Source organism: Mobula hypostoma, chromosome 3 (genome assembly GCF_963921235.1).
Source record: "Mobula hypostoma chromosome 3, sMobHyp1.1, whole genome shotgun sequence".
Lineage (NCBI taxonomy): Eukaryota > Metazoa > Chordata > Chondrichthyes > Myliobatiformes > Myliobatidae > Mobula > Mobula hypostoma.
The window spans coordinates 35054639-35070237 of NC_086099.1; the positions used below are offsets into that span (position 1 = coordinate 35054639).

Below are 15599 nucleotides of genomic sequence, written 5' to 3' on the forward strand. Positions count from 1 at the left end.
AGGTGCAGTCGACGTTTCAGGCCGAGACCCTTTGTCAGGACTAACTGAAGGAAGAGTGAGTAAGGGATTTGGAAGCTGGAGGGGGAGGGGGAGATCCAAAATGATAGGAGAAGACAGGAGGGGGAGGGATAGAGCCGAGAGCTGGACAGGTGATTGGCAAAAGGGGATACGAGAGGATCATGGGACAGGAGGTCCGGGAAGAAAGACTGGGGGGGGGTGGGTACCCAGAGGATGGGCAAGGGGTATATTCAGAGGGACAGAGGGAGAAAAAGGAGAGTGAGAGAAAGAATGTGTGCATAAAAATAAGTAACAGATGGGGTACGAGGGGGAGGTGGGGCCTTAGCGGAAGTTAGAGAAGTCGATGTTGGTGCCGTAAGGTTGGAGGCTACCCAGACGGAATATAAGGTGTTGTTCCTCCAACCTGAGTGTGGCTTCATCTTTACAGTAGAGGAGGCCGTGGATAGACATGTCAGAATGGGAATGGGATGTGGAATTAAAATGTGTGGCCACTGGGAGATCCTGCTTTCTCTGGCGGACAGAGCATAGATGTTCATCTGTTACTTATTTTTATGCACACATTCTTCCTCTCACCTTTTTCTCCAGCAACTTTGATGTGTGTTGCTAACATTTTAAGTAACGTTTGGATATTAAACACAGCGCATATTTTCCCCGTATGAACATATAAAATCATTGCAACACACCAATATCGGTGAATCAGTGCGAGCCCTGGGCTTGTTTTCCTGCAACAAGACGATGCCATCGAGGAGTGATGGGAGACAGCGATATTCGAATGGGGTTCCTTATGTCCAGTCTATTCCGCAATTTAGCTTTCGTTGCATTCATCGCAGAAAACTCCGCTTCGCAGCGATATGATGTTGGAAATGAAAGCAACGTTTTCAGTGCTTTCGTGGCTATCTCAGGATATTTAGCCTTGACTTTGATCCGGAATGCCGGCAGAGATGTTATGTCAAACAAACTTTTCAGCCCGCCGTCATCTACAAGCTCGAGGAGTTGATCTTTTTCCTGCGCTGACATGGATGACCCGCGGGTAATGACCTCGCGTGCATTCAAGTTCAACAGTGCGTGACAGGGAATGAGGAAAGGTGCAAATGACTCATATCGATTCATATCGCCAAATCATATTGTTTCCTCACGGCCCGGTGGTTGGGGACCACTCTTAGCACGAAGAGAGACCAATCAGAATGCTCGCTCTGCCTCTCCCTCTCAAAAAAATCTATTTCCGGGATATTGTATATAATTTCCGGGCATCAGGGAGCCACTATCCATTTGCAGGAGACTCCCAGATCTTCCGGCAGAGGTGGGATGTCTGCTTGTGTGTGCTGAGGCAACAACGAACGCACGCAAGAGCTTTTCGCAGCCGCCTCATCACATTGTCCGAGGAGTTTCTGCCTTGCAGAAGGGGAGCTTGTATCTCTAATAGAAGGGAAATGAATGAGCACCTTTTTCAAGTAATGAACGCCAACACGCCAATGCAACAAGAGCGAATGGTATGGTGCTCTTTATTTTGAGAGATGCGTGAGATTGCAGATGCAGGAATATGGAGCAAAAACCACTGGAGGAACTGAGTGGATCGAGCAGTATCTGGGGAGGGAAAGGAATTGCCGACATTTGGGGTCGTGAGTTCCTCTAGCAGTTTTGTTTTTAGAGATTTGGACTAAGTTTTATTGCATATATAAAATCAACGTCTTATTTATTGTCTTAGGCATAAGTACATGTATGCACAATTACAATGAAAAACACCCGCAGCAGTCACAGACACATGGTAACGTATAAGCAGGATTCACCAGAAAAAAACATAAATTATATACAATTTTTACAAGAAAGAACATAAACATAAAGTTTATTTTAATGCGGTGACCAAAGTCGTCATAATGTTACTTAACTGTACTAATGAGGGTGTTGCCAGTTGACAAATGGTTGACGGGAAGTAGAAGTTCCTGAATATGGTGGCTTGGGTCCTAAGCTCAGCCAGCTCTATCAGGGGCAAAACCCATCAAGGACATTTCAAGTGGTGATGCTCCAAGAGATATCATCCAGAGCATGCCCTCTTCCCATTATTACCATAAGGGATGAGGTACAGGACCCTGAAGACCCACACTCCACAATTTCTTCCCTTCTGAATGGCCCATTAAACCATGAACACTACCTCACTCGTCCTCTTTTGCACTTTTTTAATAACTTATTCTTTTTATGTCTTGCACAATACTGATGCCACCAAAAAACATTTTCACAGCATATACCAGTGATAATAAACCTGATTTTGATCGTAATTTGTTATGGCTAGGGCACTGCTTTGAGAAATTCCTGGAGTAACCTGTGCTTACCTGAGCAATTTTGTACATTGTCAGGTAGATGCCAGTCAGACTAGAGACTGGAAGATGGGGTAGGGCAAAGACAACATTGTGGGCCGAAGGGCCTGTACTGTGCTGTACTATTCTATATTCTATGTTCTAAAGGTTAACATAATGTCCAAGCAAAGATAGATTGCAAACAACACAGACAAGAGAGGTCTTTGAAGAGCGTAGCTTTATTTTGCATAGCAGATTCCTGGAGCCATTTCACCTTACTAGAGACGAGATAAGAATGTAATAGAAGGATTGCTTTCCTAACTTGACATTCAACGCATCATTTTTACCAAGAACTCTTCCATCAATATCATGAGCATGTCCACTGAGCAGAACCTCAGCTTGATCAGGTACGTACATGGGGTAACTAGAAGAGCAGGTCAGAGGGTGGGTACATTGTACTAAGTGATTTACCTCCTGATTTCTCATGGTGTTGCCACCTTTTAACAGACATGACAGAGTGATGGAATACTCTCCAAATTTGACATCGTGGTGCCATAAAAACAACCTCTTAATGTCAGCAAGACCAAGGAGCTGATTATTGACTTCAGGGGAGAAAACCAGAGGTCCATGAGCCTGTCCTCATTGGAGAATTGGTGGTGGAATGGGTCATCAATTTAAAATTCCTTGGTGTTATTATTTTGTAGGAGCTGTCCTGGCCCAGTTCGTAAATAATATTATCAAGGAAATAAAGGCAATCCCTTTCGCCCTCTAGTTCCTTAAGAGTTTACGAGGATTCAGCAAGACATCTAAAACTTTGACCAACTTCTATAGATGTACAGTGGAAATTAGAGATGTTGATGTTCATGCCATCGAGTTGAAGACTAGCCAGATGGGATATGAGGGGTTGCTCCTCCAACCTGAGTGTGGCCTCTTGAAATGTTCCACAGCCTGAAGACTCACTTTCAAGGCCTCATCATCTCATGTTCTTAATATTTATTGTTTGTTTGTTTATTTATTTATTATTTCTTTTTGTATTTGCACAGTTTGTGTCTTTTGCACACTGATTGAATGCCCAAGTTGGTGTAGTCTTTCGTTGGTTCTATTATGGTTATTATTCTATTATAGATTTATTGAGTATGCCCACAAGAAAATGAATCTCAGGGTGATGTATATGTACTTCGATAATGAATTTGTTTTGAACTTTGAGACCGTTTGATGGCACTTCGTCAATCATGCAGACTAGTCATTCCATTAATCACTGTGGGACAGTGGTTTCAGTGAGTATCCTTGAAAAAATCTTCACCCAGTCAACTGCAGCAGCACCTTCCAAACCAAAACCTTTTACCACCAACGAGGACAAGGGCCGCAGGCACATGGACATCTCTTCCTGGGTGTTACCCTCCCAAATGCACCATCCTCACTAGGAAATATATTGATTTTTCTTTATCACTACTGGAATGCCATCCACAACAGCAGTGTTGGGCGACCCTAGGAAGAATGACAGCAATTGTTCAAACAGGTGGCTTACGAATACTGTATCTTGATGATTGATTGATGATCAGCAATAAATTTAACAAAACATACAAGTCACATAAAATGCTGAAAGAACTCGGAAGGACAGGCAGCATCTATGGAGAGGAACTGATGAAGCGTTTTGGCCCAAACATCGACTCTTTTTTCCTTTCCATTAGTGGCTGCCTGACCTGCTCAGTTCTTCCAACATTGTGTATTTCTCTGAATTTCTCATGTTTAAAACCTTAGTACATTTGAACATTTATACGTAGCATGTGGTGATGAACTAGAATTTGTTACCTCCTTTCTCCTCATTCTACTCTCATTGTCCCTTCTGTTCAACATTGTATCCCTCACTCCCTCTCCCCCTTCCTCTTCCCATCCTAACCATTTCCTGTTTCCCTCTCCCTCCCTGTCATGTACTATTTAAGAGGTTTAAGTCTCTTTGATTCATATCTCTTTAAGAGCTGGATGGATTACAATTGCTCTGCAATACCATGAGAACTGTGAGAATTTGCAGCCTGTCCATACAAATGGAACTGACATTGTGTATTTCACTGTTGTTACACAAGGAACTCAACAACGCTGTTTTATGAAGTTCGCAATTGAATTCTGTGTTCTAGCAGCTCTCACAAACAGGTCAAAACATTGGTATGCAGTATGACTCAGTCTTATTTTAATACCCCAGAACCGCAAAGAAATGGAACAATTTGTACATCCATATTTGCTACAACACTAATCACAGACTTTAATGATTCGTAAATATCTTCGATGCAGTTATTTATCTGCTACCAGCAAACGTGTGGAAATTAGATGCAGCTGGAAAAAATATATAATTTAATTAAAACAACAGTTCCCTAATTATTAATGGGAGAGGAGAAGGAAGAGGGAAAGATGGAGCAGGAATGGACAGGCAGAATGTGGGAGGGAAGGGACAATGAGGTTAGAAAAAGAGAGAGAGAAAGCAGCAAATGCAAGGTCATGACATACTAGATAAAAACATGCCTCCACACATCCCTCCTGCGTGTTTCTTCTGTAAATTTATTCTGGATTCCCAATAAGCCTTGAGAAGACGGCAAAGAACAGCCTCCTCAAAGCACTGCAGCCCTACTGTGAAGGTACCCCATGTTGGTGAAGTCAAATCAACATCTATTTCCCATCCCTAGTACTTGTACTCCAGTATAATACAAATGACTGCCTCAATTTAACTTTTTTAGAGCACACTTAAGAGTCCATGGTGTTGGTATGTGATTAGAATTACATTAGGCCAGATTAGGTATATGCTGGGTTTCGTTCCCTGTGGAATTAGAGAATCCATGGAATTATCAACTCTATTCTCCTATAAATAGAAATGTAGAAACAGTTGATGCTGTAACTTGAAGGAAAGATCAGCCAAGGCTGTTGGAACCAGCACCACATTGTTGACTTTGCCTCTTTATATTTCTGCAATCATTCATTTTTTTCACTTTTTGCTCAGGGCAAATTAGTGTTGTTCTTTACTGATTATAGCTTCTACTTCAAGATGAAATGATTAAGCTCAGTGAGACTCTTTAATGAAGCAACTAGGCTCTTCCAAGCACATCACTATAAAGACGCCTGATGTTATAAAGTCACAACGTATCACTTCAATAGCTTGAACACACTATTTTTGTTTGGTGCCTCCAGCTACATAGGTATTACGTCTCAGTAATATTTGTATCAGAAAGTTAATCAGATCAGTTTTGCATAACACAAAGTTATTAGCAGGGTATGAAAAACTAAAGGAAATATACAGGGATGCTAAAGTTTTGAATTATTGCATCATTCTTGCATGTAGCTTTGTTTCAGATTCTTTTCAAAGGAACTAAAATCCATCTGCATGTCGTCTGTAAAACATTTGTTAGTCACCTTATGGCCCAGAACAGCAATTCATTTACTTTCTGAATGACACCAATTGTTCTCTTTTCACTTTACATTCATTTTTTGCAATTTAAAAATAATATTTTTGTTCATTCTATTTCAGTCTATTCCTTTTTCTAATAGGTTTTGTTCCAGTAGGATTTTAATTTCTGAATTAACATTCATTCTCATCATTTTAGAATAGTTTTTCATAACTAGCTCACTTAAATGAATAACTATAATATTTGGCACTTGTGATGTTTCAAATATGCTGCATATACTCAGCAGGTCAGATTGTGTCAGTGGAAAGAGAAACAGTTAACATTTCAGGTCAGGCTTCATCAGAACTGGGAAAGTAAGAAAACAAGTTAGTATTCAGTTGCAGGGAGGATGCGGAAAGGATGACCAGAACAAAGGAAGCATCTGTGATGAGGTGATGTGTTGAAAATTTAAAAAGCTTGACTCTGTTACAGTAACCATGAAACTACGAGGCTGTTGTGCAGCCATTGTGATTCAGTGTCAAAAGTTAATAATCTGTCATCTTTACTCAGCCTGGTCTATATTTGCATCCAAACCCATCCAAATAATTGACTTTAACTGCTTTGTGTGTTCAGTACCATTTGGGGATAGAGAATATATTCTTATATTGTCAGTGATGGGGAAAAATATAGAAAATTCTCTAAACAATATTTAAAGATGTCCTGGTGTTCATGGATAATGATCCCATGCAACACATCTGAGAACATTTCTGCACCTTTAACATTAGCTGGCTTTCCCTGTCTGCAAGTTCTCCAGGAACACAGGAGAACACACATCATAGTACAATAGTCTGTTTTATTATTTTGTACATTATTGCACATTGGTAAATTATTGTGTATATTATTATTCCGTACTTTATAATTAGTTAAGTCTGCACATTGCTGCGTGTTTTTAAATGTTGCCGCTGTAATGAAAGAATTTCCCACTCGGGATCGATACTTATCAATACAGGGTTACACTAAGGATAAATTGCAAATGTCACCTGCATCTAGGATAGTGAGAGGGAACGTTGTCCCTTGTTCATCAAAGTAATGAAATGAGGGTAGATGTGAGTATGCGTGCACAGGCAAAGGAATGTAAGCAATGTGAAATGTATGACCATGGGGTATGCCCATGAAGTCAGGTTGTGTGAATGGAGAGAAAAACTGAGCCATTCTCATACCATCCAAGAAGGCATATGATCAAATGTGCCCCTTCTAATGGAGACAGAGGAAGTAGTTACCTGAAGTTGTTGAAGACAATATTGAATTCAGAAGGTTGTAACATACCCAAGCAAACTTCAGTATAATGGCATGGGCACGCGAGGTTGAATCACACATTTCTCTGCTCCCATCAAGCAGAATATACAAAAGCCTGAAAGCATGTACTACCAGGCTCAAGGACAACTTCTATCCCACTGTTATCAGTCTCTTGAATAGACCTGTTGTACGATAAGGTGGACTTTCGACCACACAATCTACCTTATTATAATCTTGCACTTCATTGTTTACCTGAACTGCACCTTCTCTATATTTTTGTACTTTATTCTGCATTGTTATTGTTTTACCTCATTCTACCTCAATGCAGATTTGATCTGCACAAACAGTATGCAATACAAACTTTTCACTGATCTTGGTTAATGAAACAATAATAAACCAATATCTACACCGTATATCTGGTTTAATCTATTATGTCATTTTAAGTCGAAGTATTTTATAACGTGAGGAACATTTATTACCTTTTCCTCAAAAATAAAGATTCAGGACCCAAAAATTGCTGTCTTTATAGAGTAATGGCAACAAATTCCAAACATTTAATGTAATATGAGACTTGCAAACAGGGAAAGCCAGCTAATGTTACAGTTGCAGAACGGTTCTCAGATTTGTTGCATGGGATCATCATATACAAACATAGTTAAATATTGATTAGAGGATTTTCTGTATTTTTTTCCATCACTGGCAATATCAGAATATATTCGCTATCCCCAAATGGTACTGAATACACAAAGCAGTTAAGAGTCAACTATCTGGATAGATCTGGATGCAAATATAGACGAGGCTGAGTAAGGATGACAGATCTCTTTCTTTGACAGACATGAGTGAATCAGAATGGCTTCACAACAGCCTCGCAGTTTCATGGTTACTGTAACAGACTTGAGTTTTTTTAAGAATTAAACAAATTTAAGTTTTCAACTCTTCTGCCATAAAATAACCGTTCCTTTAACCAACAATCCCGAAATATGCAAGGAAGCACTATCTTTGCACTGTTGAAGTACTGGCAAAAATGTAAAGATGACTGCAGCTGTCAGAGGAAAGTTTCAATCAGTCACCTTAATCACTACACTGTTTCATTTGGAGCAAACTTGGATGACAATGCATTACGAGTCACTGCAATGAGAGTTTGAAATAAAAAGGCAGAACTAAAATAGGAACAAAATTCATAGTGAAAAGGTCTCCATCTACCCAACTAAAGCTTTATTATTGTTTTCATATTATTTTGCACTAACAGAATGGCCCTCAGACACAGAATTAGTCTACAGATATTGATGTATTCTGATAACTATGGTGTTCAAGAAAGACAATTCAACTCAGATTCCTTTGAAAGGTTTTTGATGTAGACAATTCTAAACTAAATGTATTACTGTGTTAGTTATTTAATTTAAAAACTTTCAGCAATAAACTATTTATTAAGGATTTGTCTTTGGGGTTTAAATAAAGTTGGCTGTGTCATATACTGTCTTCTATTCTTGATTACTCTAGCAGTGATCCTTATAAAAAATAATACAATAAAGTCTTACCATTTATTACATACAATTGCCAAGTTAAAATGCGGACCTCTTTTTCCCAAGATTATGGGGATTGAAAAAAGTTAATAAGATATCGGGTCAGATTTAAAACTTAGATCAGATACAATTTCAAATGCAGTAAACAGTAAACCTGTGAACAGAGGATTTAACTTGGAGCAGAGGTATTATGAGGAATGGATAACAACTCAAATTCATTACTTAGAGGTCTTAGAAAGCTAAAACATTCTCCCAGAGGAAGCCAAAGAAAAGAGTTAATTCTATTCAGCTCAAAGGTTGTTCTAATTTGGAACTCATGCTAAATTAAAGTAACAGAACTTCAACCTACTCATTCTGTATCATGGCCAACTACCCACGGATCTTAAACCATTCATCTCAATTTACACCTTAGACATTTATTTCTACTGCAAATTTTAATCTGCCTGCAGTTGATACAGAATTGCTTTTAATTTGTTAAATTGATGAGTAAATACAATGCACTAAGTATTTATATTCTCAACATTTAAATATTAATTCTACCAAGATTCTAAGGTTAATAATCAGTTCAAAACATTTCTTTGACTACTGGCAAGGAAAATTCGATTTATACATCTTCTAATGCGTTGAACAGGATGAAAGGTTATGCAGATGCTAATATAATTCAAACTAGTTGACGTAAGGCACTTCAACGAGCCAGATTTAGCCATTAAATCTTACATGTGAACCAAATAATTCATTCCAGAAGATTCATTGGTGCAGAGTGAAGGTGGCAAGTTGAGCTCAATATCATGCCCTCAGGAATATTCTTGTATTAATCTGTCTTTTACAAATGTTACCTTGAAATTGTGTCTGCCAGCCAGTTGTTCAAAGATAAAAGCCAATTAAAAATCCTGTATGATATAAAACACTTGACAGTAAAACATCAACCACCCTATAGCTTGTACAGCAAGAGCATAATTTGAGTAATTTTTTTCTTTCTCTCCAATACTGCTTTGCTTAATTTTCAACCATAAGAGTGAGCAGATGGCCTGTTTGCAGGCTGCTATTGATGCATTTTGAAAAGAGAGGAAAGTATTATCTAATAAAAGAAAAAAATATATACATTTGCCAGATCATGATTCACAGGCAGATTCTGCCAATGTGCAAGTTTGGCAAAAAAAACCTCATAGTTTAGCAGATACAATTACTGAAACTCCTTTGAACTTCACATTTAATTAATTACCTCAGCGTTCACTTCTCAACTGGTGTGATGGAATTCAGACTTGCTGATCCAGATTCATAGCCCAGACAACTGGGTATTGGTCCCATACCAATACCAGGTTGTCGGAAATAAACAGTTTCAAAGAATGGGCTCTTAAATTACTTCAAACATGCAGTGTAAGTAAATATCCTGTTATACAATAATGGTTGTATTAACACATTTTTAAATTGTTTTGGAACTATAAATCATTTCCTGTTTTAAAAGATGAAAAAAAAGAATGAGTTGCAATACGTTTGCTGCAATGCATCATGTTAAATTTTCTGTGTATTTTAATTGCATACATTTATCACAAATATATCAGATTTGTCATAATAGTTACATTTATTCCAAATAGTACCTTTTGTTTCTCCTTTCCATTTTTCTGACTTTCTCCTTTACACACAAACCCTTTCCCGCTGAGGTTAACATCTCACATTTGGATCATCCCAAATACAATTGTTCATTTTTATCCCCACTTGAAAACAATATGAATAATTACATGACAAAACAAAAATACCAAGACCACATTTACTTTTGAGGGTCAAAAAGAAATTATTAAACATTTATTTCTCAGGAAAATTTACAAACTCCTCCAAATCAATTCAACCATTTTTTTCTTATATCCATGATGGGAGTTCAACGGAAGGCATATAAGCTACAGGCAGCCAACGATATCAATTCTTCTATGAGTATAAAATTGGTTGTGTCATGAATGAAACATATCTTCATCTCAGAACAGTCAGAGAAATTCTGCAATTTTAATTTTCATTTGTCATTCAGTTGAAACCTCAGGTTGTTATGTCTCTGAATAAAATGTTCAGTTGCCACTGGCTAGTGATGATTCATCAGTATGAGCAGCGTCTCTTGTCAGTTTCTCTTTCGCTGTTTCCGGTTTATTGAGGGCACTGTAAATTCCCATGGCCTTTAATGTATAAATGGAGATAATTAATATTCTTTCCAAAGAGCAGTCCAGGCAAAGCAATGACAGCAAATACAGTATGCAATTTAAACATACAGAATACACAATAAACACAGAAAACACAAGTACATTGGCATTAAAAGCCAAATGCTCAGACTTACTGTTAACGACAAAATCAGTAATACTGAAATCCTACCAAATAAAGGCAGTGCAGTAAATCCGACAGAGCAGGAAGTGTTTCCAGGATTGAGAAACAAAATAGAGTGAGTTAACAAAAATAACCCAAAGGAATCATGGACAATTAGACCACAGGTTGATCTTCCATATCAATAACTTGGGAATAATCATTAGAGGGTCAAGTTCGCAATTTTGATTATTTTGCACTAAACTTTCATGGAAAGGGTAAATACTTGACATTTTGTTTGATGCTTTTGTTCACATTCACATCAGGTTTTACAAATGAAGAATGGGAGCCAAACTCTTGAATTTTTGCCAGTATTTACAGAAACTTTTAAAAAGGCAAACAAAAATGAAACCCAAGATAATAGGGAACATAATTTTTAAACCTATTTCTGATATGCCTGCAACAATATTCTGTATTTACATTCCTGGGCACTATAGCATGCAAATCCAGGACACAATGACACTGACAAGCAAATTTCCAGAAGTTTCAGCCAGCAGTTGGCACAATCTGGGTCATTAATCTTAACATTACATACTTCTGAAGATTACTCATAATTGAACAAGACACTTGGACCTTGGTTTCCAAGCTTTTCTGCCATCTCTCTTCCCTTTCTCCATCTCTCTGTCTCCATCACTGGATGCAAACTGTCTACCGCTATATTTTATAAACCCATTAATTCCAAGTCCTTTGTTTCTGCCACATCTGTTCCCAGAATGAGGCTTTCTTTTCCAGGACACCAGATATGTCCTCCTTCTTCAAAGAATGGGGTTTCCCTTCCTTCACCAGTGATGCTGCTCTCACCTGCATCTCCTCCATTTCCCACACATCTGCACTCAACCCATCTTTCTGCCACAACAACAGGGATAGAGTTCATCTTGTCATCTACCTCATGAGCCTCCACATCCAACACACCATTCTCCGCAACTTCCACAATCTTCAAAGGGACCCTACCACCAAACACATCTTAACCCCAGCCCCACTCTCCACTGCTCCCTCCGTGATTCCCTTGTCCATTCGTCCTTCCCCACTAATCTCCCTCCTGGCACTTATCCCCGCAAGTGGCTACACCTGCCCATTCACCTCCTCCCTCACATCAATTCAGGGCCCCAATCAGTTCTTCCAGGTGAGGCAATACTTCACCTGCAAATCTGTAGGGGTTGTCTACTATATCTTGTGCTCCTGGTGCAATCTTCTCTACATTAGTAAGATCTGATGTCGTGTACTGTAGATTGGGGGGACAACTTTGTTGAGCACCTCAACTCCTTCCACAAAAAACAGAATTTGCCAGTGGCCAACCATTTCAATTCCTATCCTCGTTCCTGTTCTAACATGTCTGTCTGTCCTTGGCCTCCTCTTATGCCACGGTGAGGCCACTCTCAAGTTAGAGGAGTAACACATTAAGGTAGCCTCCAACCTGATGACATGAATACGAATTTCTCCAACTTCCTGTATTTTTTTTCTCTCCTTCTTCTTCGTTCTCTCACTCTAGTAACCCCACTGCAATGTGACCCCCAACCTATCCAGTGCCCTTATTGTGGTAACAACTCAAGGTAATTTAAAGGAACTTTATCAAACACACTCTGATGTTGACCCAGGAAAAAATCAACTGAAATGAGGCTCACTCTGAGGGGGAAGAGTGGTTAAGAGGCAGGAACATTTAGGAAGGAACTTCCGAGCTTGGGTGCCAGCAGTTGAGGATACAAAATGTGGAGCAATTAAAACTGGGTATATTCAAAAGGAAGGAGATTGCATGGTCTGAGGAGGTTACTCACAAATCATGCACGTGTGATGCATTTTATTTGGTGCCATCTTTAATCCCAGTTTTCAGGATGCTTTTTGAAGTTTTGCACAGGGTACCTCATCAGCAAAGCCATCTCCTCACATCACTCAAATAGTGTCAGCTGTGCGTTTATGAAAACACTTGCTATTTTCTTTAATGGTCATTGGCAACCTGCATTCTTACTCAACAGCCATCTCAATCAATGTTTCCTTTATACAACAGATAATTCAGTACTTTCTCTCTATATTTATTATAGAGTGGAAAGGAAACATAAGCCAGAAACATAACACAAGCAGCTTCACTTTTAGCTTCAACATAATTTTATCAACAAATAAACAATCTGGAGTTGTGATACCAGACCTACAGATTTTATTTCATTAAATCTTGTTTTCGCTATATGTCTTCAATTTATCTTTGAAACTTCTTTTTATTCCTCATTGCCACATATTTAGCTTAGGTAAGCTACTGAAATAAAGTCTCTTTTTCAGTCCAATACTTAGATGTTACTCTTCTTTTGCCTTCACCTCTCAAATGTGACCTCAGATCAGTTTTGGTCATCACTTTCCAAGTCTTCTTCAAGTTATTTTCCATCTTATTTCTATGGTCAATTACTTAATTATCTCAGGGTCATTCTCAAAACTGTAATCAAATATTTATATTACTATTATGGGTTTGACAATTAGACTGTAGGGGGCTCTGGACAGAGGTTGTACCTTTGATGTCTGACAGCTGCACGCCATCTAGTAGAGTGGACAGGCATCACTGGTCCTCATTCATCTCTAAATCTCTCACATCTGCCTCCAAGTGGCACACCCTGGTACACTGCTTCAGCTGGTGGTCTAAATGACGTGACGGGTGGTGTTAACACAGCACCACTGGGCGAAGGACCTTGTCAACGGAGTCACCAGCCAGTGGACGACTTCCCTGAAGAACTACAATGGCCATGTGTTCCAGACCGGGGCGAGCCACTGAGTTGGAGGACATTGGCTATGGTCTGGCCTGGAGCAGCATGGATGCCGCCAGGCCTCACCAACCAAAGACAAGTGACATGATGCACACAGCAATAGACCGCATACCGGATTGGTGGTCGCCCGGGTCACCAAGGACCTCATCATCTGTTGCACGCCAGGGCGAAGGTGTTAAGTATGCTACTGATGTAGGTGCACTACAGAAGATTTGTGGAGAGACTACATCTCATTAGCCACACAGAATGTGAGAACACTTGCTCAAGCAGGAAAACTGCAGGAGCTCGCATATGAGCTAGAGAGGTATATATGGCACATCGTGGGACTCCGCAAAGTCAAACTACAGTGGAGAATTTGACAAATGTGCCAATGGCGTAGGATTTCTTGTCAACATCAAGAAATCAGTACTCGTGTACCACCCAGTCTCCAACAGGGTTACTTCCATTCGCCCTAGAACAGCACCTTTCAACATCACAGTAATACAGGCTACGCACCAACAACTGACTATGAAGATGACTAGGTACAGGAATTCTACACCCAACTCCAGGGCATTGTTGACAAGGTGGACAAAAAGGACATTCTAATCATCCAGGGGGACTCGAATGCCAAGGTGAGCGCAGACGTACTGGAAGACTGGAAGGAATTCTGCGGCCCCTCATGTAATGCCGTAACCAACGAGCAAGGATTGTGCCTACTTGGTTTTGCCAGCTACAACAACGTGGTGTTTGCGTACACCCTTGGAGAGCACAAGGCATCACGACCCTGGACCCGGCATGCACCCTATGGAATACATCACAGCCAGACTAATTACATGCTGGTGCAGAACTGGTTTTGGTCTGGGATCAAGACAGCCACAACAAAGACGTTCCCAGGTACTGGTATTGGAAGTGACCACGACCTGGTGATAATGAACTTTAGAATCGGGCTGAAGAAAGTCAAGAAGCCTAAGAGCATCAGAATGAAATTCAACTTGGACAGATTCCATCGCCGATTCCTTCAAAGCTACAGTTGGAAAATTTGCCCCACTGCTGATGCCTGACAAAAATTCTGATGTGTTGACAGCTAAGTTCAGTGAAGTGATGATAGAAACAGCCAATGAGATACTTGGAAATCACTTGCCAGAAAACCCAATCCTGGATAACAGAGAAGATCCTGGAAATGTGTGACACTAGACGAGACCTGAAGAGAACTAAGAACAGAACAACTGGAGCTGTAGCGCATCAGCAAGATGATCAGGAAAAAGCATGATCAGGGCCAAGGAAGATTGGATTAAGAGACAGTGTACAGAGATAGAAGATAGCCTGAACAAAAACATTTCAAATTGTGAACAGTCACAAGTCAACACCTTCCAAGACAAAGAAGGAAACTGTCTCACAGAAGGTGAAGACATTTTCAACATATGGACTGAGTATTGTTCAGATCTTTACAACCATCAGACCCAAGGAGACCCCAGCATACTCGCAAGCCAAGACTTGTCAAACAACGATGACTTTCCAATTCTGCGGGAAGAAGTAGAAGCAGTCATAAGATCGCAGAAGAATGGGAAAGCTGCAGGAATAGACAACGTCCCAGCTGAGCTGATAAAACATAGAGGAGAAACAGTGAAAGGCATTCTCACCAATATCTGCAACAAAATCTGGCAGACCAGGGAATGGCCCATGCCCTGGAAAACAAATCACTCATCATCTCCATCCCCAAGAAAGGCAATTTACAGCAGTGCCAGAATTATAGAACCACAAGTCTTACCAACCATGCAAGCAAAGTGATGTTGAAAGTCATCTTGAACAGACTGAAACCACAGGCAGAAGAAATAGTCGCCAAAGAGCAGGCTGGATTCAGAAGTGGAAGAAGTACAACAGAACAGATATTCAACCTCTGAGTACTGTGCGAGACACACAACCAACATCAACAGGACATCTTCCACGTGTTCATAGACTTCAAGAAGGCATTCGATAGGGTGTGGTATGATGCACTCTGGGCCACAATGAAGAGACACAACATGGGTCAGAAGC

At 39.9% G+C, this 15599-nt stretch overlaps 1 protein-coding gene across 2 annotated transcripts in view; it reads right to left on the minus strand.

Moving 5' to 3' along the window:
• Positions 1-9963: 9963 nt before the first annotated feature.
• stoml2 (stomatin (EPB72)-like 2) overlaps positions 9964-15599 on the minus strand; it is a 46455-nt gene continuing 40819 nt past the window's right edge. Inside the window, exon 11 of one of the 2 annotated variants that reach the window (XM_063042883.1) lies at positions 9964-10661. In XM_063042883.1, the coding sequence (XP_062898953.1) occupies positions 10557-10661 (105 nt within the window). In that variant the 3' untranslated portion in view covers positions 9964-10556. The remainder of the gene's footprint in view (positions 10662-15599) is intronic. The other variant, XM_063042884.1, reaches the window with a different exon arrangement.